The 22535-nt window shown below is 37.5% G+C and overlaps 1 protein-coding gene across 1 annotated transcript; it reads right to left on the bottom strand.

The window, feature by feature from the left end:
• Nucleotides 1–9714: 9714 nt before the first annotated feature.
• LOC131613257 (uncharacterized) lies at nt 9715–15567 on the bottom strand. The gene is made up of 3 exons (XM_058884944.1): nt 15006–15567; nt 14612–14937; nt 9715–9828 (listed from the first exon to the last, which is right to left on the bottom strand). Exons 1-3 carry the CDS (start codon nt 15565–15567, stop codon nt 9715–9717), a joined length of 1002 nt encoding a protein of 333 aa, XP_058740927.1.
• Nucleotides 15568–22535: the final 6968 nt, after the last annotated feature.

The raw sequence follows: 22535 nt of genomic DNA, 5'->3' as shown, positions 1-22535 counted from the left end.
TCCTAGGTGATAACTACTAGATCAAATTGTTTAAAAACCTTAACAACCGTAGTCCTACAAATTGTTAACCGTAGATCAATCTTTGTTTTTCCGACAAAGAAGGCATAAAAACATTAAACAATCAAATTGCATAAAACTAATACTTGATTAAAGAAATACGGAATTCAAAAGTCATTACAATTCAAATCAGGGACACCCCCCTGGCATTGGGGGGTTTAGCCTCTCATAATATTCAAGAAACCAAAATCAGAAAGTTTAGACATTTACAAAAGATTAGGAGAACTCTGATCTTCAATGGCTTCCACCGTTGAATCTCTTCATCTTCCACAACTTTGAATACGCTATCTTGCTCTCTTCTGGAATTCTTTCGTACGATCAAAAAGTGCCTTCTCCTTGTCTCTCAATCCTCTTTTAATCCCTCTAGGTTTTCAGATCTCAGCCGGAATACCCAAATTGCCCCCGAAACTTTAAAATTGTAAAAACATAGAAAATCAGAAATTCTGTCCGCACAGGCTGACACGGCCGTGTCACTTGACACGGGCTGACCGTGTCAGCTTCTGCCACTTTTGGGGAAAATTCTTCGGCAGGTCGGACACGGCCGTGTCACTTGACACGGTCTGACCGTGTCCGACCCTGCCTCTTTTGGCTTTGACTTCAACATAAAAGTTGTAGCCCTTTTCGTTAGCGAAATTTTGCCACCGGAACCGCGTCATTCCGAGTTACGAAACTCCAGTTATGATCAAAATACTACACGCGTGTCACGATTTTCAACTTCTGTTACACCAACACTTGTGCAATTTCCATCTGATCCAGAATTAACCTACAACCACCAAGTAGAGAGATCAAAAGCATCTAAAAAGACATGATAAAGGGCACAAAAACATAATGCAAGCAATTAACTAATATTAAAGGAATCAACGAAAAACTCATGAAAACAACCACAAAGTGTTACCAAGTATGACGATCTTATGCCAAATTTATGACGAAATTAAGTAGAAATGGTGACCGATCACAACCCCAAACTTATCTCATTGCTTGTCCTCAAGTGATGCAAGAGATCAAACCGAGGTCACCTTAAACTTTTCTTTTCCACAACATAGTCGATGTCTTTCGCAACTTACTTCCCTTTCTTGATTAAGCTTTTGGACTTATCGAACCTTGTTGTCCATCACACTTCACAACAGAGTGTATTTCACCTGCAAAATTTTCACACTTCTCACATTGTCTCTCGGGGTTAGAGTGTTTTTCGCTCAACATCACGATATGCAATATCAACCCTTGACTTTGCATACATCCTACTTTCACTACACAAAAAGAGTTCACACACTTTTGAGGACTTTTTAGGTTGTAACGGGGCTGAGGTAGAAGAAAGGGTAAGCAAGAGAGTGATATGCAAATGATTTATGAACTAGCACTTATGTTATTTTTCTTGTCTTTGTGTTCGGTTTTGTGTGAGGGGGTTTCTTCTTAGACTCTCCTTTTTACCTAATTACCGGGTAATCAACATCGTTCGAGTCTTTCAAATCTTTTTAGGCAAGTGTTTCAAACTATTTTTTTTTCTTTTTCTTGTGCTTTACACATTTTTCTTATCCTTTTTTTTTCATATCACACTTGCCCTTTTATTTTCTTAAGCACCACCCCAAACTTACGATTTCACACAAGTTCAAGAGAAACAATAATTACACAAGTGTCAAACAAAAGTGATAGAATTATGGTTAAGGATGACATGTGTGGATTTAAACAAACAAGGGGGAATGGCTCAACGGGTTTAACGAGGGATAAAGCAAAAATAAATGAAGGACGGAAAGGCTCTGGGGAGAACAAACAAGTGCCTCAGTGTGTGATTTCATATTTGTACTGTGTCGGAAGGACAAACGCAAAATTAGAGAGATAAAGTCATACCTGATTTCACTCTCATGATGATCTTTACATGTGTTTGGCTTTTTATGTTCCTCACCATGTAAGCTAAGTTTGCAGTTTGAACACACCCTTTATGTCATGTGACTTCCTTTCCGGCTCGATTTCACCACTTACCTTCTCAGTCCAGTTCTTCAAGTTGCGTCCGACACTTTCGGCTATGTCCACTTCCAAAGTACCTCGAGAGATTAAGTTCGGGTTGCATCTTTCATCCACTAACTACCAATCATCAGTCATTCGGCATCCATCACTCAATCTATAACACAATGTCAACACAACACACAAACAAAAACAAAAATGGAAAACAACTAAAAGCAAATGCAAAGAACCCCTCCCACACTTGAACTAAACATTGTCCTCAATGTTTTAGAACCAGCCTCAGAGAGGTTGCTTACAGAGGTATTGCATTCCAATGATCACTTCCTCGATTCCACTAGAGATGCTCTCTTTTATTTCCTGAAAATAAAACAAACAACCAGAAAGATTTATTATTAAAACCGTGGGTTGCCTCCCACGAAGCGCTTCGTTTAACGTCGCATGGCTCGACGGTCCATTACCCTTTATTATGGAGGGTATTTCCTTCTCCAAACCTTTTTGCTTGTTACTTTCTCCACCAAGAACTCATGAAGATGAAAGGCATGGACCACTTTTCTCTTTAACTCACTTTCAACCTTCATCTTCTCACCTTGGTTTTCTTCTTTCTTTTTCTTCTTAACATCTATAGCGACTTTAGGACTTTTGATAGAAGCATGAGCTAGTTCCACCTGAGAAGCTATGCTTGAAACTTTTTCTTGGAGATGTTTAGGACTTTTGTCTTCTCCCTCACTTTCGATCATACCAACAGAAGCTTGATCATGTACACCTTCACTTTGTTTCTTGACTTCTAACATCTTCAAGGTTACTTCTTCATCAAATGATTTCACCGTTAGAGTCCCTTTCTCAATGTCAAAGTTGCAACGACTTGTCAACAAAAATGGTCTCCCAAGAAGGATAGGAGTTTCTTCATCTTCAGGAATGTCCATGATGTGGAAGTCAACAGGGAATACAAACTTGTCAATCTCCACTAATACGTCTTCAGCTATCCCATATGATTTCTTGATGGTGTGATCAGCGAACTTCAACTTTGTCTCACTTTCACTTATCTTTCCCAATTCGAGCTTTTTAAAGATAGATAGTGGCATTAAACTCACACTAGAACCCGAATCAATGAGTACCTTTTTAAACATTCTGTTCTTGATAGTGCATGGTATCGCTGCTGCTCCAGGGTCTTTCTTCTTGATGGGGATCTTCCTTGCTGGAGAGACTATACTACACTTTTCTGTTGCAATTTCTGGTTCTCCCCCCATTGGCCTCTTTTTACCGATAACCTCCTTCATAAACTTCTTGTACAAAGGCATTTGCTCAAGTGCTTCAAAGAAAGGTAGATTAACCTCTAATTTTTTAAACAAGGCTGCAAACTTCTCAAAATCCTTCTCTGTTGAATTCTTCTTTGTCACTCTAGAGGGAAAAGGAAGCTTGATTGCCGGTTTAGCATCTTTCTTATTTTTCTCTTCAAGTTTCTTAACCGGTGGTATCACAATTTCGGGCTCTTTCACATTCTCTCTTATCTCCAAATCTACCTCAATCACAAAGGGGTCATCTATTTCCTCTTTTTCTTTTTCCGATTCTGCCACTTTCTTACTCCTTGTAGTAACAGCATTAATCTTCTCTAGATTTTTCTGATCTTTCACAGTTTCGTTCGGAAAGTTTCCTTGTGCCTGTAGAGTGACATGTTGTGCTATTTGACCTATTTGAACTTCAAGATTTTTGATTGAAGCCGTGGTGTTCCTGAGGTTGGCTCTTGTCTCTTCTTGAAACTGAGAGTTTTGGGTGAAATTGTTGAGGATGATGTTGGAATTGTTGTTGATATGGAAGTTGTTGTTGTGGTTGCGCTGGAGTTTGAAATTGGGTTGATCCTTGCTTTTGAAAGTTTCCTTGTTGGTCCTTCCATGCGAAATTAGGATGATTTTTCCAACCCGGATTATAAGTATTGGCGTATGGATTATTTTGCCTCAACATATGAATCTGTTCCACCTGTTCCTGCGTTGCCACACAATGCATAGCAAAATGTGGTCCACTACATATTTCACATACAACTGAGGCAGCTGGTTCAATTTGTGCTACCTTTTGTTCACTAAGATTCATCTTCTTCAGTCTTCTTTCTACTTCAGCTGCAATTTGGTCTTCCATTTTAACTACCTGATCAACAAGCTTCAAATCAATTTTTCCTTCTGGTTGGCTCAAAGCGCGGTCATATAACTCAATGTGCTCATTGGCGGCAATCGCTTCTATGATTCTCTTGATACCAGTGGCTGTTGCAAAGTTAGTTGAGCCACCGGCAGCAGTGTCAATAAGCTGTTTTGTCTTAAGTCGGAGACCATTAACAAAAGTCTGCATTTGCTCGGTTGGGTCCATGTTATGAGTAGGACAAGCAACCAAACACCTCTTAAACCTTTTATATGCATCTCCCAACGATTCCCCTTCTTTCTGCTTAAAATTCACTATATCATATCTTTTTCGAATGAAGACTGATGCGGGGAAGTATTCGTTCAAGAAAGCGGTTTCCATCTGTTGCCATGTTGTGATGCTTCCAGCTGAAAGTGAGTAAAACCACTCTTCCGCATCTTCAGATAAGGTAAAAGGAAACATTACAAGTCTCTTAGCTTCTTCAGAATGACCTTCAATCTTTAATGATGTTGTCGTGGTGAGGAATCTTTGTAGATGCTTATTTGCATCTTCATTGATTCGTCCCGCAAACGGCTTGCTCTCCAACTGTCGGATAGTTGAAGGATGAAGTTGGAAGTGTGCAACATTGACCGGTTGGTTTACAATGGTCATTCTTCCAAGCGGTGCATTGGCCCTTCCATAATCACCCAAAAGTCTCTCTGGAGGAGGTGGATCAGCTGCCATAGTTTCAGGCTCAGAATCTGACTGCTCGGACTGAATAGATATTACTTCTTCGTCTTCTGATTCTGAAACTACAGGGGAGTCTTCTTTCGATGCCAGTCTTTTTCGCTTGACTTCTCGGAGTCGTGCTCTCAATAGTCTTTCTGGTTCTGCGTTAAAAAGAAGTTCAGCTGAGGCTTTACCTCGCATACAAGATTAGAAATCGATTAGTAGATAAGTTAAAAAAATTAAAATTAAAATAAGCAAATAAAAATTTCAGCAAAAAGAATTTTAATTGCAGAGCAATAAAATTTTAATTTACTAAAATAAAACTTATATTTTGGCAATCCCCGGCAACGGCGCCAAAAACTTGATCGGAAAAATAGCAAGTGTACTATTTTCACCGGTGTAGTTATAATGGGTTTTACCCCAAGTATCGATCACGAGGATTGCGTAGGAAACACAAGTTATTTGAGTCAATTAAACAAAAGAGCAAATAGGTGTTTTGTTATAATACAATAAGTAAATTAAAATAAAAGAATTAATAAAAATAAGCTGAAATTAAAGTTTGACTTTTTAGATGTAATTTGAGGTAATTCCAGGGTAGGTGTTTGATCTTCCTTATAATGACTCTGTAAAAAGATCTCTTCAACAAGTTCATAGAATGCAACTATTTGTTCTTAAGGGTGTTTCCCTAAGTCCTTAGTGGAAAACCTTTTGGTTTGCAATCCTATTGCCTAAGTCCTTAGAAACAAAGGTTTGTAAACCAAAGATGTAAATAATCAAGAATGTTCAAATAACCTTTCGGTATCCCTAGTCCTAGGTGATAACTACTAGATCAAATTGTTTAAAAACCTTAACAACCGTAGTCCTACAAATTGTTAACCGTAGATCAATCTTTGTTTTTCCGACAAAGAAGGCATAAAAACATTAAACAATCAAATTGCATAAAACTAATACTTGATTAAAGAAATACGGAATTCAAAAGTCATTACAATTCAAATCAGGGACACCCCCCTGGCATTGGGGGGTTTAGCCTCTCATAATATTCAAGAAACCAAAATCAGAAAGTTTAGACATTTACAAAAGATTAGGAGAACTCTGATCTTCAATGGCTTCCACCGTTGAATCTCTTCATCTTCCACAACCTTGAATACGCTATCTTGCTCTCTTCTGGAATTCTTTCGTACGATCAAAAAGTGCCTTCTCCTTGTCTCTCAATCCTCTTTTAATCCCTCTAGGTTTTCAGATCTCAGCCGGAATACCCAAATTGCCCCCGAAACTTTAAAATTGTAAAAACATAGAAAATCAGAAATTCTGTCCGCACAGGCTGACACGGCCGTGTCACTTGACACGGGCTGACCGTGTCAGCTTCTGCCACTTTTGGGGAAAATTCTTCGGCAGGTCGGACACGGCCGTGTCACTTGACACGGTCTGACCGTGTCCGACCCTGCCTCTTTTGGCTTTGACTTCAACATAAAAGTTGTAGCCCTTTTCGTTAGCGAAATTTTGCCACCGGAACCGCGTCATTCCGAGTTACGAAACTCCAGTTATGATCAAAATACTACACGCGTGTCACGATTTTCAACTTCTGTTACACCAACACTTGTGCAATTTCCATCTGATCCAGAATTAACCTACAACCACCAAGTAGAGAGATCAAAAGCATCTAAAAAGACATGATAAAGGGCACAAAAACATAATGCAAGCAATTAACTAATATTAAAGGAATCAACGAAAAACTCATGAAAACAACCACAAAGTGTTACCAAGTATGACGATCTTATGCCAAATTTATGACGAAATTAAGTAGAAATGGTGACCGATCAGCCTTCTAAAATCTGAGCTCAGCAGAGCCCACAAATGTGCCAGAATGCTACATAATGGGTCTGATGTTCTAAAGGAAATTCATCAAAGAAAAAGGGTAGCTGGAAACATAAATTCTCGTGATCTCAAGAAGGAGGCGGAAGTTACTTTAAACCTTAGCAACCAGAAAAGTGTGGCACAAATGTCTAATAAAATATCTCAACATTTGGACAAGAGGAGCATTAGTCACACCATAGTAAACTCCCAGCACCGGAGATGTAGTCACTGTGGACGATTTGGACATACAAAGCAGTTCTATTTTAGGCTGTACAAATTTCCCAAATATACATTTCCCTTTAAATACAGGAAGACCAGTGGCTACAACAAGAAGATGACACAGTGGACATCTAAGAGTATGTTTGCTAGTCTTATTGCTCATACCTCTCTTAGAGTTTACACTAAAGATGTCTGGTATTTCGACAGCGGCTGTTCAAGACATATAACACATGTCAAGAACTTACTGGTGGATGTCAAACCTCACTCCTCTAGCTATGTCACGTTTGGTGATGGAGCCAAAGCGAAATCAAAGGGATAGAAAATATGGAATGCGTAAGAGTTCCCAACCTCAATAACGTATTGCTTGTAAAAGGGTTGACAGCCAATCTAATCAGCATAAGTTAACTATGTGATCAAGGATACAAAGTAAACTTCACCAAGTGTGAGTGTCTTGTCATCGACAAGACTAATGAGGTTATCATGAAAGGAGTCAGGTCTAAGGATAATTGCTACTTATGGACTCCTCGAGAATTAAGTCACTCCTCCACTTGTAATCTAGCCAAAGAAGATGATGTTAAGATATGGCATCAAAAACTGGGGCATCTACACCTAAAGGGCATGCAGAGGATCATTTCAATGGAAGCTATGAGAGGAATTCCCAAGCTTAAAATAGAAGAAGGTAGAATATGTGGTGAATTCTAGGTTGGAAAATAGACCAGGATGTCACATCAGAAAGTTCAACATCCTACCACATCAAGAGTACTTGAACTTCTTCACATGGGCTTGATGGGGCCTATGCATATCGAAAGTCTTGGTGGAAAGAAATATGCATATGTGATTGTCGATGACTACTCCAGATACACCTGGATCAGTTTCTTAAGAGATAAGTCAGAAGTCTTTAATGCTTTCAAGGATTTATGTTAAAGACTTCAAAGAGAAAATGGGAGCAATGTCATTAGATTCAGAAGTGATCATGGAAGGGAATTTGGGAACAACAGATTTTCTAATTTTTGCTCTTCTGAAGGAATCATCCATGAGTTCTCTTCTTCCATTACACCTCAATAAAACGGGATCGTTGAATGCAAGAATAGAACTTTACAAGAATTAGCTAGAGCTATGATTCATGCAAAGAAATTTCCCTATCATTTTTAGGCAGAAGCTATGAGCACTGCTTATTATATTCATAACATAGTCACATTGAGAAAAGGAACTGCCAATACCTTGTATGAGGTTTGGAAGGGTAGAAAACCCACTGTCAAATACTTTCATGTATTTGGAAGTAAGTGCTACATTTTGGCCGATCGTGAGCAAAGAAGAAAATTGAATCCCAAGAGTAATGAGGGGATATTTCTGGGCTACTCCTTGAACAACAGAGCCTATAGGGTTTTTAACTCTAGGAGGCGGTGATAGAGTCCATAAACGTGGTGATTGATGATAAAGGGTGGAATGAAATGGATGATGTCCTGGAAGATGTTGAAACATTAGGAAATGAAGCTCCTACAAAATCTACTGACCAAAGTACTGAGCCTATTCAGTCAAAAAGAGCGGCTGATCCTATTCAATCTGACAAAGATTCTGAACCTACTCCGGTTGAAGATGAACCTGAGTTAGATCAAACCAACAAGGGACTTTCCACCATAATTCAAAAGGATCATCCCAAAGATCTTATTATAGGAAATCCTAATCAAGGAGTTACCACTAGATCGAGGGGAATCATATCAAATGCTTGGTTTATGTCTAAGATTGAACCCAAGAATGCTAAAGAGGCATTGACTGATGGGTTCTAGATCAATGAAATGCAGGAAGAGCTAGAACAATTTAAAAGGAATGAAGTTTGGGATTTGGTTCCTCGTCCAGAAGGAACAAATGTCATTGGAAATAAATGGGTGTGCAAGAATAAATCTAATGATAAAGGTGTGGTAACCAGGAATAAAGCAAGACTAGTTGCTCAAAGGTACACACAAATCAAAGGTATTAACTTTGATGAAACTTTTGCACATGTGGCTAGACTTGAATCAATCAGATTAATCTTAGAAGTAGCATGTATTCTTAAGTTTAAAATATTCCAAATGGACGTAAAGAGTGCATCCCTGAATGGCTATCTACATGAGGAAGTTTATGTAGAACAACCAAAAGGATTCGTAGATCCAAGTTTCCCGAACCATGTGTATAGATTGAAGAAAGCTCTGTATGGGTTAAAACACACTCCTAGAGCATGATATGAAAGATTGACAGAGTTTCTTAGTGGAAATGGTTACAGGAAGGGTGGTATTGATAAAAATCTCTTTGTTAAGGAAGTTGAAGGAGACATTACGATTTCTCAAATCTATGTTGATGACATTAAGTTTGGAGGAATGTCAAACAAAATGGTTCAACTCTTTGTAAAGCAGATGCAATCAGAATTTGAGATGAGTCTTATTGGCGAACTAACCTACTTCCTTGGTCTTCAAATCAAACAGATGGAAGACTCCATCTTTAATTTCTTTCTCAAAGCAAATATGCCAAGAATATTGTGAAGAAATTTGGAATGGAGAATGCAAGTCACAAGAGAACACCAGATCCTACTAATTTAAAGTTGTCTAAGGACGAGAAAGGTGTTAGTGTGGATCAATGTCTGTACAGAAGCATGATATGAAGTCTACTATATCTCACAGCCAGTAGAGCTGACATAGCCTTTGCTGTAGGGGTATGTGCTAGATATCAAGCTGATCTCAAAGTTAGCCATATTAATCAGGTGAAGAGGATTCTAAAGTAAGTGAATGGAACAAGTGACTATGGTATGTTGTACACTCATGGATCTAGATCTGCATTAACTGGATATTGTGATGCTGATTGGGCAGGAAGTGCTGACGATAGGAAGAGCACTTCAGGAGGATGTTTCTTTCTAGGAAACAATTTAATATCCTGGTTCAGCAAGAAACAAAATTATGTGTCTCTGTCTACGGTTGAGGCTGAATATATTGCTGCAGGAAGAAGTTGTTCCCAACTGGTCTGGATGAAACAAATGCTAACTAAATATAATGTCAAGCAAGATGTTATGACATTATTCTCTGACAACTTGAGTGCCATTAATATATCAAAAAATCCTATCCAACATAGCAGGACCAAGCATATTGATATTGGGCATCACTTCATAAGAGAGCTGGTTGAAGACAAGGTTGTTACTCTAGAGCATGTAACGACTGAGAGGCAACTGACTGACATATTTACTAAATCCTTGGACGCAAATCAATTTTAAAATTTGAGAGGAAAGCTTGGGCTATGCTTTCATAGAGAAGGATAGCATGTATTTCATGAGCCGCGAGTAGAAGAGCTGGAGACAATGGAACTTCTACTGTGGTTGCTGGTGCATGACTGCTGGTCATGTGATTTTATTTAGTTCTTCATTTTATTTTTCTTATCTTTATTTTTTGTAAGGATGAAATTCCCAGGATATTTTATTTAGTTTTCCAAAAAAAAATGATGATGAACAGGTATCTTGCTTAGTTTTACTACCTTTGTTACTTTGTGGCTAAAAAGGGGGAGTAGAAGTTAAGTATAGAGGAGGTGCTTGTACTGAGGGGGAGAATGAGTTTTTCACTGCTGGCTCTGATGGATGGTTTAAGGGGGAGCTTCTAGCTGCTGCTATAACTGATATGGTTTCTTTCTGATGGATATGATTTTGAGGGGGAGCTGCTATCCCCACCTATTTTTTTCCGCAGCTGTATTTCTGTTGACATATTTTATTTGGTTGTTTTAGCCAAAATGTGCAAAAGGGGGAGATTGAAGGTTCTCTGATGGTTGGCATGCATTTTGCTAAACCATACTGAGGAAGATCATGTTGGAAGAGATGCAAGAGGACTTAGCATTCAGACTTCAACATGTCGAACAAGATGTCATGACATTTTGGCATGACATCCTGACTGCAGAAGCTGATCTGGCAAGTGAATCAGGCAATTTTATTTGCTACAAGAATCTCATGTTTCAGCTCAGAATATTTGGGAAAATCAATTAGTTGATATTTTTTCCAAGATAGATTTAATCAGACGATTTCCACGCTTTCTATTATTGGAGACAATATAGGAAAGATTGGATTGAAGACCTATTTTCTTAGAGATCAAGTAGCAAATTTTTGGAAGCCTCATTGCTGCAATTTGAAGCCCAGTCCAAACAAAGATGTATCTATAAATAGAAGGGTTGTAACCTAGTTTTAGGTGGAACCGATATTATATGTTTGAGGGTTTTAGGAATCTTTATTTTTCAGTGTGTTCCATATGTGTACATTCACAAACCTGTAGGTGTTGAATGTTGTTTGATCTCCGAAGCTTTTAAGGAAGGAGAGTATTTCATCCTTGTAAGATTTTAAGCATCGAGGAGTGGCTGTCTTGGAAGAGTGTCTTCCAATTTTCTTTGTTCTTTTATTTTGTCACAGGGGATTGTGATTGAGGGGATTTGAGGAGGGCCTCATACCTATGTGAGTCTTAGGTATAAGTCATAGGAAGGGTAGTGATTGAGTGAGAAGTGTAAAATGAGACTGTTTAGCTTCGAATTGATACTATCGTATATTGATTTCATCTCTGGCTTGGTAGCCCCCAGAGTAGGAAGGATTGTTTTAAACTGGGTAAACATATCACTGTGTTCTTTACTTTCTGCATGATTATTATAACTGCTGCTATCATACTTGTTCATAACTGTTAAAGTTCTCAGATATTGTATCGTGATATCTCATTCGACATCACATATTTGATACCAGAATTTCAATATCCTTTAGAAAGTACACCATTTGAAACCTCATCTTTATTACTTGCATTCCCATTATTAATATAAAATATATTAGCATAACTAACTCAGTATTATAAATAGCTTTGAAGCGAGTAGTAAAAGCCATAACATTGTTTGTTTGATCAGACTTACTTTCTTCATCAGACTCATCATCCAAAAAGGTAACATTTTATATTTTTCGTTCCTTTCTTAGAAAATTTGGAAATTTAACTTGGAAATATCCAAACCCTTCATATTCACGACATTGGATTCCTTTGGATCTATTGGAATAGCTAGAGTTTTATCTTTCAAAATCATTTGCTCGAGGCTGAAAAATTACCACTGTTTGGATTTTGTTGTTGATGGTCTTTCGCATGGTATGAGACATTGTTCCTTGGTCCTCTATCAAATCTTCTCACGACCTTTCAAAAATTCTTAGCAAAGCATAAAAATATATTCACTAATATTTTCATTAATATCTTGGGATTCTTTGTCTTCATTATCTGCATTATTGGCTTTAAAGTCTACTCATTTAATCTTCCTGGATTGCCATTAATGACAATCTTAAAGGTGAGAAAAGAGTTAATCATTTCATCAATTTTCATCGTGGAGAATTTTTTTGCTTCCTCAATGGTTGTTACCATCATGTGAATCCTCTTTAAAAAATATTTTAGAATCTTTCTCACAAGCTTTTCATCCGACATATTTTCACAAAGAGCAAAGGAATTATTAGTTATGTCATATAGGAGAACATTGAATTCAGAAATAGTTTCATCCTTAAGCATCTTAAAATTTTCAAATTTAGTGGTGACCAGTTAAAGTCTTGGCATCCAAACTTTGGAAATTCCCTCGTGAGCTACTTCAAGGTGCTTATGATCTTGAAGATGTTTTTGTCAACTTCATTCTAAATAGCATTAAGGGCACGAGAATTTCCAAAAGCATCTTCATTTTTGGAGGTGTCAAATCCTTGACAATTTTATGGATTCATAATCATCATCAACTATGAACGTAGGAGGGGACCTTCAATTGATGACATATTTCCAAGTTTCGTTATGCATAGACTAAAGAAAGGTAACCATGCGAGCATTCAAGTAGTCATAATTAGTATTGTCAAGGATCAGTAGACAATTAACATATCCTCTTTCCTCGGTATCGTTCAAATTAAGCAGAAAATGTTGGATACATAGAAACACACCCAACTAGAACAGGGTGTCAGCTCTGATGCCAAATAACATTATGTTTGATTAGTAACAAGATGCCACACACAATGTTGGAACAATTTAGGAAACAAGATGATTTGAATTAATTGATTAATAATAAAACATAAAATAAATAAAGACACAAAGAATTGATAACTCGATTTGATGCAATTGTAACAAACATCTAGAGGGTTGTAGCCCAGTGGAAAATAAAATTCACTAATAATAATTAGTCAATAATCATTAGGACGTGACTAATTATAATACTACCTATAAATTTCAACTCAAACCCCCCTGAATTTAAACTATCCCCACTTTCACTCAAACATTCTCCGTAGTATTTGTAAGCGACGTTCTCCCTAGTATTTGTAAGAATCAAAGATTATGGTTTGATAAATTTGACAAATATAAACCAAAAACTCTATTTTTCTTAAGTAGAAAACTATAACAAAGGATAGAGTTTTATACAAGCAAGTCACACTACAAAACACAAATAGCGAAATTCTCAAATGCGTAAATAATCTAGTTAAGTGTTTGTCTGCCACAACGCAAACAAAATTTTTATATAGAGATGACGATCTAGCGAAAAAGCTAATTAGTGCACAAACAACTTCAAACCATATTAAATTTTCAACAAACTAAATCTTTTAATCAAAATAAATCTATTAAATATTTTCAAATAAGTTCAGATAATTAATTTTTTTCAATCAAAATATTTTTAAATCAATAAAGTAGTCTGTTGAACAAAATAAATCTTTCTAAAACAAATCTAGAATTAAATGTACTCAAAATAAATCTTTCTAAAAACTGTACCAATTGATAAGTGACCAGAATGTACCATCAACTTTCGATACAACTTACTTAACATTTTCTCCATAAAAATAAATCAATTTATATGTAATAACTTTAAAATTTTCTTAATAGTTTATCACTTAGACTATGAAGTTAAATTATTGGATACCCATGAGTTTTGGCTTGTTACTTGTACCTTTAGTAAAAATTAATTTTAAAATCTTAATTTATTTTAAAATAAAATAATATTAAAAAAGAATATGACATTGAATAATAGTATTTAATTGAATGATGAATATCTATGAAATATTCACAAATTATATCGGGAAAAAATTTGAATATCTAGGTTTAAAAAAAATACCAAAAAAACCAATTTTTCTGAAAATTTACCAAAGTGTCTAGGTTTGGCAGCACACCCTGGAGTATGCGCCAAACCAAATGGCGCATTTATATAAACATGAGGTGTATGCGCCATACCATTTGTCGCATTGGTGGATGAAGTTTAGGTAAGCCATTCCAAATGGCGCAAATGTGTTGTTGTTTACACATAGAAGTCATTTCAAATGGCTCTTATGTGTTAGGTTTTTTTTTAAAATACCCCATTTCATTTCCTTTCGCGCAAAGTTTTCGATTTCGGTCTTCGATTTTCGTAAAATTGTCCGATATCCCGATTTTGTAAAATTTTCACTAACCCTAATTATGTTATTTAATATTTGTGTTGTCGATTCTGCCGCTTAATAAAGTAAAGTTCATTGATTAAAAATATGTTACAAAGTTTATTAAGCATGCGATGAGGTTATTCCACGACTAGGACATTTCTTTTTATTGTGCCCTAGTTGACGACAAATGCAACATTTTCTTTCCATTTCGTCATGCACGTCCATTTCGGTTCAAATACGAGTACTATTGGGGCGACCCTTTTTCTTTCGTCGCATCGTATCGTTATGCCAAATTACCTCCCCATCATACTTAGGCCAAAAATCCTTCTTTGCTACCACTGGAAATGCCACTCTATATACCTGGAGCAATGTCTCAGCCTTGTAAATTGGAGATAGTAGTGATAATGCGTCTCGGTGTGAAAATGCACATGCTGCTATGACATGTGAGCAAGGCATACGAAATGCTTCAAACTTTCCACAATCGCACCAATGATCATTTAGTAGAACCTGATATTGTTGTCTCGGAAATCCTTCATTGTGCTCAATTGTTTCTCGAACACTGAAGGTGCGGTTGAATCGATCGAAAGCAGTTACATGATGACTGTTGGCCTTCGCTGATTGTTCTTCATAAATTTCATGCAACTCTCACTGAACAGTTGACCCGATTCTCTAACAGCACTCCACCTCTTACCTCTTGTTGAGAATAGCGAAGCAATCCTAAAGTAGGTTTTCTCCACTAGTGCAGTGATAGGAAGGTTTCGAATGCCCTTAAAAACACCATTCGTGGATTCTACTAGATTTGTTGTCATGTGGCCCCATCGCACGCCGTTGTCGTAAGCCCTGGTCCATTTCTCCCTGGAAAGGTTATCAATCCAACTTCCCACATTCGGATTTGACAATATAATTTCACTCCGATAATGTTGGAATGTAGGTTGAGTTAATACATATCCTGCATTGACTAGTGTTTTCCGGAGGTGCCTATCCTTAATCTCCTGCATGAAATTCTGGGCAATATGGCGAATACAGTATACATGTGTTGATGGTGGGTGTAGCCATCTGTTTGTTGGATTTTTGTAAGCACTTTCAATGGAAGCATGTCTATCAGAGATTAAACAAAGATCAGGTTGAGGAGCAACATATTCTCGGAGATTCCTTAGAAAGAAACTCCAACTCGCGGCAGTTTCACGTTGCCCTATTGCGAATGCTACTGGAAATATATTGCTGTTTCCATCTTGTGCAACAGCCATCAACATGGTTCCTTTATATTTACCATATAACCAAGTTCCATCGATTTGTAGTATCGGTTTATAATATGAAAACCCTCGTATGCAAGGTTGGAAAGCCCAAAAAAGGCGATGGAATATTCCATTTCCTTGGACACGGGTTCCATCCGGGGCATGCGCTGGCAATGTCTCTAGAATAGAAACGGTGTCAGGAGAATATGTTTGAAGTGCAGTTAGATAACGTGGAAGAATTTTGTATGAATCCTCCCAATTGGCGTACACAATTTCAATAGCCTTTATTTTTGCTATCTAACCCTTTCTGTAGGATGGAGTGTAGTTGTATGATGTAGTGATATGCGAGATAATCATTTTCACCTTCAGAGATGGGTCACAATTGATAAGACGCAAGATCTCCTGACAGATAAGATCATAACTAAGCTTCGTATGATCTTGGGACATGTTGGAGTTGACACATGTGTGTTGTTGTGAAATCGACCCTATGACCCAAGCATCACTTCTCTTCCTATACGAAGCACACAGTCTGAATGCACAATCAGGGTTTTTACAAATGATTATATACCTTTCTAGGTTCGAGCGGGCCACTTCAAAATCAACATTATGTGCCATGTGCCATTTTTTAATAGTTCTCAGACATGCCTCCTTAAAAGGAAACTTATCTCTGATCTTTAACGCTTCATCACTTTGTATGTATGGGTTGAAGAAGATATCGGATGAAGGTTCGTCGACTTGTAAGTTCAAGTTAGTCATATGTGCAGGAGGTTTGTACATATGATTTGAAGGCACGGATATGTCCTGCTCGTCTTCAGATTCTTCATTGACTATGTCGTCAACTTTAGTTTCCTGTTCATCTTCTTCTTCGTCTATAACATCCACCTCTACTTGCTCGTCGACGGGTGGGTCAATAACTTGTGATTGAAAAACAAGTGATTGTTGTGTATCGACCTGTATGGTAACATATAGCTGGATGCATTCGTACCCAGAATATTCGTGGTTAGCTAACATATTATGGAGTTCTTCGTCATTTTGAACCTCAATCTGGTAAAACTTAACCGGGTTGTTGTCACGGATAAAAGGATATTGGTAGAAAATTTGTGCAATATGACCCATTGCAATATTTGCCTCTAATCTCTTATGGAAGTATTTAAAATTAGCTTTTTTGCTTAATGAAAATGTAAGTGTTTCTCATCAGAAAACCAGCTCTTTCACATATGTATGCCTCACTGTTTAGACGGGCATTGACTACGTATTGGGGTGGGGATGCCAATATTTTGGATAAGTGTTTGGCTGTGTGTGGTGGATTATAAAGAGATATTGGCATTCTTAAGTAGCATAAGATATTACTATTGCATATTGTTTATCAACACGCCTACAGTCAAACACACTGATCAATGTCTGTTTTGAAGATTCCAACATGATGGGACAATACGAACGCACATTGATCAATGTATGTTCTGAAGATTCAAACATGATGGGACTAGACGAAAGCACACTGATCAATGTCTGTTTACCTAAATAACGTTTGCAACAACCATGACAACTTTAATTAAATTATCCAACTTCTAGTTACATCATAATAACGTTTGCAACAACACAAGGATTTAAAATTAGATTACAACAACACAACGATTTAAAATTAGATTGAAACACAATAAACATAACACCGATATACATACTTCAAACACAATTACATCATATCAGGACTCACTCAACATACACCATCTAAACTACTCAACTATAATTGCTAGAACAAGTGGATCTTGAACGCCTCGATTAACTTCTCCACTGTATGTCCAAAACATTAGATCCATATCCACATCATTTTGCACACGATCCCAATAATACATGTAGGTGCCTTCTGGGCTTGCATCCGTCAAGGTTATGTATGGACAATGATAATCTATTTTTTTAACTTTGCGGGTAGGACCATCAAGTTGTCGAAACCCAGCGTTGATGGCTCTCACAATTCTACTAAAATCCCAATGCGGGTTGAGACATACCCTCATGTGATTACCTTCCTCAAAAAACACTACAGCCCAAACAGACATGATTAGTAACTATTGGAAGTTAGAACAAAAAAAGAATTTATAATTTAACCTTCACACACACCTCTATTTATAGAAGATCAAACCCCTTCTACCAATTTTTTTGGAGGGAAAATATAGTACAAATTTTTTTTTTGGCGGGAAATAATGTTATTAATTTTTAATAATTTATTTTAATTTATTTATTATTTTTAGTGTTCTTCATTATTAATAATGTTGTAACGATAAAACATCCATTCATTGAAAGTGTCAATATGCAATGAGCATTTGATTGAAAGATACATTTAAAGTTCGTAACAGAAATTAAGTAAACTATAACATCTAAGAAATTACAACGGTTAAAACAATGTCATCTGTTCCATGCATCATTCGAGTGCAATCAATGTCGTATTCCACATTCTCCTACCAATGTTCCCTTTCTCCGATCACAACACCACCCCTTGTTCTAAGCTTTTGATACTTCTAATCTCTTCGCCAGGTTTGTACTCCCCATCTAAAAACCTCAGGATATTCCTCTTGAGTTGGTCCACGGAATTGATATTCCAAAACATAACCGGTATGGGGGATTTGACGGGAGAGAATATGACATGCCCGTCCCTTCTGCGATACTCTGGTTCATAATCGAGACGCTTCATTGGTGGTCGGGGCTCTGATTTCCGGTGCAATCCTTCTGGCCTAATGCGAGACATTGTTGTGTTTGTGTGTAGTATTTCATCAATAGAAAACCGTAATTTATAGAAGGATTGGGTGACTAAGGAGACCCTAATGCGAGACATTGTTGCCTGCTATTTACAGACACGCCTAATTTGAAAAATTTATGATAAATGCAAGCACACTGATCAATGCCTGCTCTGAAGATTCAAAAATGACGGGACTAGACGAAAGCATGCATATCTGACTGTCCAAAACACACACAGACAGTATGGGACATCAAGATAGCTTCACTACAGGACAAAACGGGAACCCTAATTTTCAAATAACCTTTCCTGGAAGGCGCCATTTCAAATGGCGCAAATGTGTAAAACTAAAGTGAATGCGCCATTTCAAATGGCGCATATGTACACATGTCAAGATTTGTCCTTTTCTCCCATGCAGTCCCATACAGCTATCACGCATGCGTCTGAACTAGAAGATTGTATACATGCATGCGTCTAAACCCTAGTCTGTAACATGCATGCATCTAAATGGAATCCTGTGACCTATACTGCATGCATGCCACCCTATCCTGTCACCTAAACCTACACTGCATGCATGCCACTCTAGTCTACATAAGCAACACCTAACACTACTACATGTTGTGATATGTCCAGCATGCAGCATGTTACCATTTCATCTTTCTCATTATATATACTTGCAATCTCTCCTCATCTTTCTCATTAGCAACACAAATTTCCAGTCTCCAAATTTCGTTTCATCTTGCTTCTTAAATATTTTCAATATGCAAATACCAAGTATGTCTCTCTTAACAATGGGAAACAAGCACCGAGGGACGAAGGAAAACATCGAAACATATGTAAGTTTTTTAGTTATGCTTATCATTCTATTTTATTATAACTACATATTAATCTTGTGTTAATTTTTTCAGGACGTTGCCCGATTCCGTACCCATAGTCACGCTGTCGTCGCTCCTGATGAATTTATAATACCATATTTACAAAGGGTTGGTTTCAGACACATCATCAGCATCACATGATCAGCCATAGATCTAAAATTTGTGCTGGCCTTGTTAGAACAATGGAGGCCAGAGACTCACACGTTCCATCATCCAACCAGGGAATGCACAATAACCCTGGAAGATGTGTACATGTTGTCAGGCCTTCCGATAACAGGTAAGGCCGTTAATGGGGATGTACAACTGATCGGAAAATTAGCAAGTGTACTATTTTTCACTGATGTAGTTTTAAAAAGAAGTTTATACCCAGTATCGAACTTGCGGACTGCGTAGGAAATATAAGTTTCACAATTATTCAATTGAACAAAATATCATGGGATTTGTTTGTTTGTAGAGAAATTATATTAATTATAACTAATGAAAGCAAAAGTAAAATAACGGTTCTTGAAAATATGAGAAAGTATGCTAGGTTAGGTGTTTAAATTGCCGCACAATGAACTTTATTCCCCAATTTATGAACTATAGTTATAATGAGCTACTACCGAATCTCAAGAGTTGTTTTCCTTAATTCCTTAACGGAAAACCTTTGGTGTTTATCTTTAATCCTAATTCCTTAGCTATTAAAGATAACAACAAGTGCTATAATAATGAATATCAAGAATTAAACGGTTACTATGGTTAAATCCTCATTCCTAAGCAATTTTTACCGAAGTACTATTGTGCAAAATGCGTTGAGTGGTTTGTCCGACCTAAACCTCAACCGTAAATGAGAAAACTATTTGTCCGATAGAAAAGGCATTAAAAACTTTGCACAATGAAGATAAACTCATTAAAACTTGAATAACATAAATTGATAGAAAATTAGTTCATAACAATGGCAATTAAGGGACACCCCCTAGCATTGGGGGGTTTAGCTACTCATAGTAATATTCGAAGAATTAAAAATAGAGATGATAAACATTACAAAAATTAGGGAAAGCTTTGATCTTCAATTGCGATTGCCGTTGAAAATCTCCGTTCTCCGAAACCCTTGTCAGCTTCTCTTCTTCACCGTAGAATTCTTCAATATGATCCAAGATAATCCAAAAAACTTTCAAACAAGGACTAAGTAGTGTTAGGTTACATTCCATTCATGTAAAAAGTCGAAAACGCCCTTAATGAGACTTGAAATAATGAAACAGCTAAAAAAAACAATTTCTGGCCGCAACAGCTGACACGGCCGTGTCCCACGACACTGGCGCCCGTGTCAGCCTCTGGTTTCTCTTCAAACAGCATTTTTTCCATGTATCAGCTGACACGGCCGTGTCCCACGACACTGGCGCCCGTGTCAGCCTCTGTTGGCTCCCAACAGCATTTTTTCCTTTTTCAACTGACATGGCCATGTCCCACGACACTGGCGCCCGCGTCAGCTACTTTCTTTGCCTTTTTGGCTTCGTTTTCTTCTGTTCTCGTCCCATTTTTTCGGCGATTCTTCCTTACACCTGAAATAACCAATAACTACCAACAAAGTGATCAAAAGTAACTATTCAACTAAAAATTACCACTAACAATTAGATTAACAAAACATGAAAGAACTACTTAAAATAAAGAACAAACCATTCACAGTGTTACCGAAATGACCGATTTTTACCAAATAATTTGCGGAGTATAAGTGAAATTTGGTGACCGATCACAACCCCAAACTTAGCTTGTTGCTTGTCCTCAAGCAATGCCTGAGACATCAAACAAAGCTCACCCCTAAATTTATGCTTCCACAATACAACCGTGTTTTTCACAACTCGACTTCCACCCTTCCAGTCAATCGTGCTAGCTTTTACGCCCCGAATTTTCTGCTCCACTTTCACATTAAAATTCTCCTTCACCTGTAAGCTTTTTCACACTTCTCACCAAGTCTCTCACGGTTAAAAGCAATTCACTCATAAATCACAATATGCAATATCAACTTTTAAATTTGAACAAATTCTACTTTCATACACAAACACTTTGTACACACTTTTTGAGGTCTTTGGGTTGTAACGGGGCTTAGGACAGGTGGGATAAACAAGGAAACGGATACACAAAGGTTTTGGGGGCTCGGCAGTCATATTTTCTTTCTTGTCATTGTGCTTATTTGAATACGATGGCGTTTAACATTGACTCTTTAACTTCACTCAATTATTCGAGTGTTTCAAATGTAACCAAGTCATTTAGCCGGGCCAAGTGTGTTTTTATGAATTCTATATTTTTTCTTCTCTTTTTTTTTTCTCGGAGCATTCAAGAGTCTCCACATTTTTTATCACACTTGCCCTTTTTGTATAAGGTTCACCACCCCAAACTTAGAATTTTGCACAATTTCTACATCCACAACGTTTATGCCGAGCACGGGTAAGAGGTGTAAGAACAAGCATACACTCACAAATGAGTTTTTGATTCATGACAAACATCACAAGCAACCAAATACAAAAGCATAAATGAATTACTCAAGACAATGGAAGATTATGAAGCTCAAATCACTCAGAAAATGGTATTGCATCTGTTAGGTCGACCAAGCAAAGCCCTAGGTCGACTCAAAACCAGAGCAAACTCAGCAAAACTGACAAGGTCACTGTTAGGTCGACCTACCCACACTCCTAGGTCGACCTAAACTGAAGGGATTTACACATGTCACTGTTAGGTCGACCTACCCACACTCCTAGGTCGACCTAAACTGAAGAAAAGTCACAAAAATGCATTTCAACTGACTTTAGGTCGACCTAAACCTTCAACAGGTCGACCTAACTGGAAAAAACTGCCTTTAGGTCGACCTAAACCTTCAACAGGTCAACCTAACTGACTTTAGGTCGACCTAAACCTTCAGCAGGTCAACCTAACAGATTTTAGGCCAACCTAACAGGTCAACCTAACTGGGACAATTTCAACTCTGCTTCTGTTAGGTCGACCTAAGCACTAAAGTAGGTCAACCTATATGCTGAAAACTTCCCAAATTATGTGTTTTCTCTGCTCCAACATACCAGCAACTATATATATTATTCCATGTTAATTATTCAGCAACACCAACGACTGAAAGATACACAAAGGCTTCTCATCTTCGTTCTTCGTCATCTCCAACACAATTACACATAATCATTCTTGCGTTGAGGGTTAGTGATCGAGTTCGATAACGTCCATGGAACGGAATTGAAGATTCCTAGTGGGTGAAGATTTGTGGGGTTTTTGGTGAATAAAATCCGAGGGTTTTGTCCTCCAAGATAGGTGTTTCTTGGGGGTTTTTATCAAGAGGTTTCATCGAGGATCCATCTGAGTGTGAAGATTGAAGAACAAGGGTTCAAGGCAATTCAAGACAC

The sequence above is a fragment of the Vicia villosa genome, linkage group LG6 (genome assembly GCF_029867415.1).
Source record: "Vicia villosa cultivar HV-30 ecotype Madison, WI linkage group LG6, Vvil1.0, whole genome shotgun sequence".
Taxonomy (NCBI): domain Eukaryota; kingdom Viridiplantae; phylum Streptophyta; class Magnoliopsida; order Fabales; family Fabaceae; genus Vicia; species Vicia villosa.
This window is presented reverse-complemented; position numbering and strand designations above follow the sequence as displayed.

Coding starts and splice junctions, on each gene's coding strand:
- LOC131613257 (XM_058884944.1), bottom strand. CDS start 15,567: ATGTTGATGGCTGTTGCACAAGATGGAAACAGCAATATATTTCCAGTA. Junction 14,938..15,005: donor TTCGCTATTCTCAACAAGAG/GTAAGAGGTGGA, acceptor AAATTTATGAAG/AACAATCAGCGAAGGCCAAC. Junction 9,829..14,611: donor GGCCTAAGTATGATGGGGAG/GTAATTTGGCAT, acceptor TTGCTGAACCAG/GATATTAAATTGTTTCCTAG.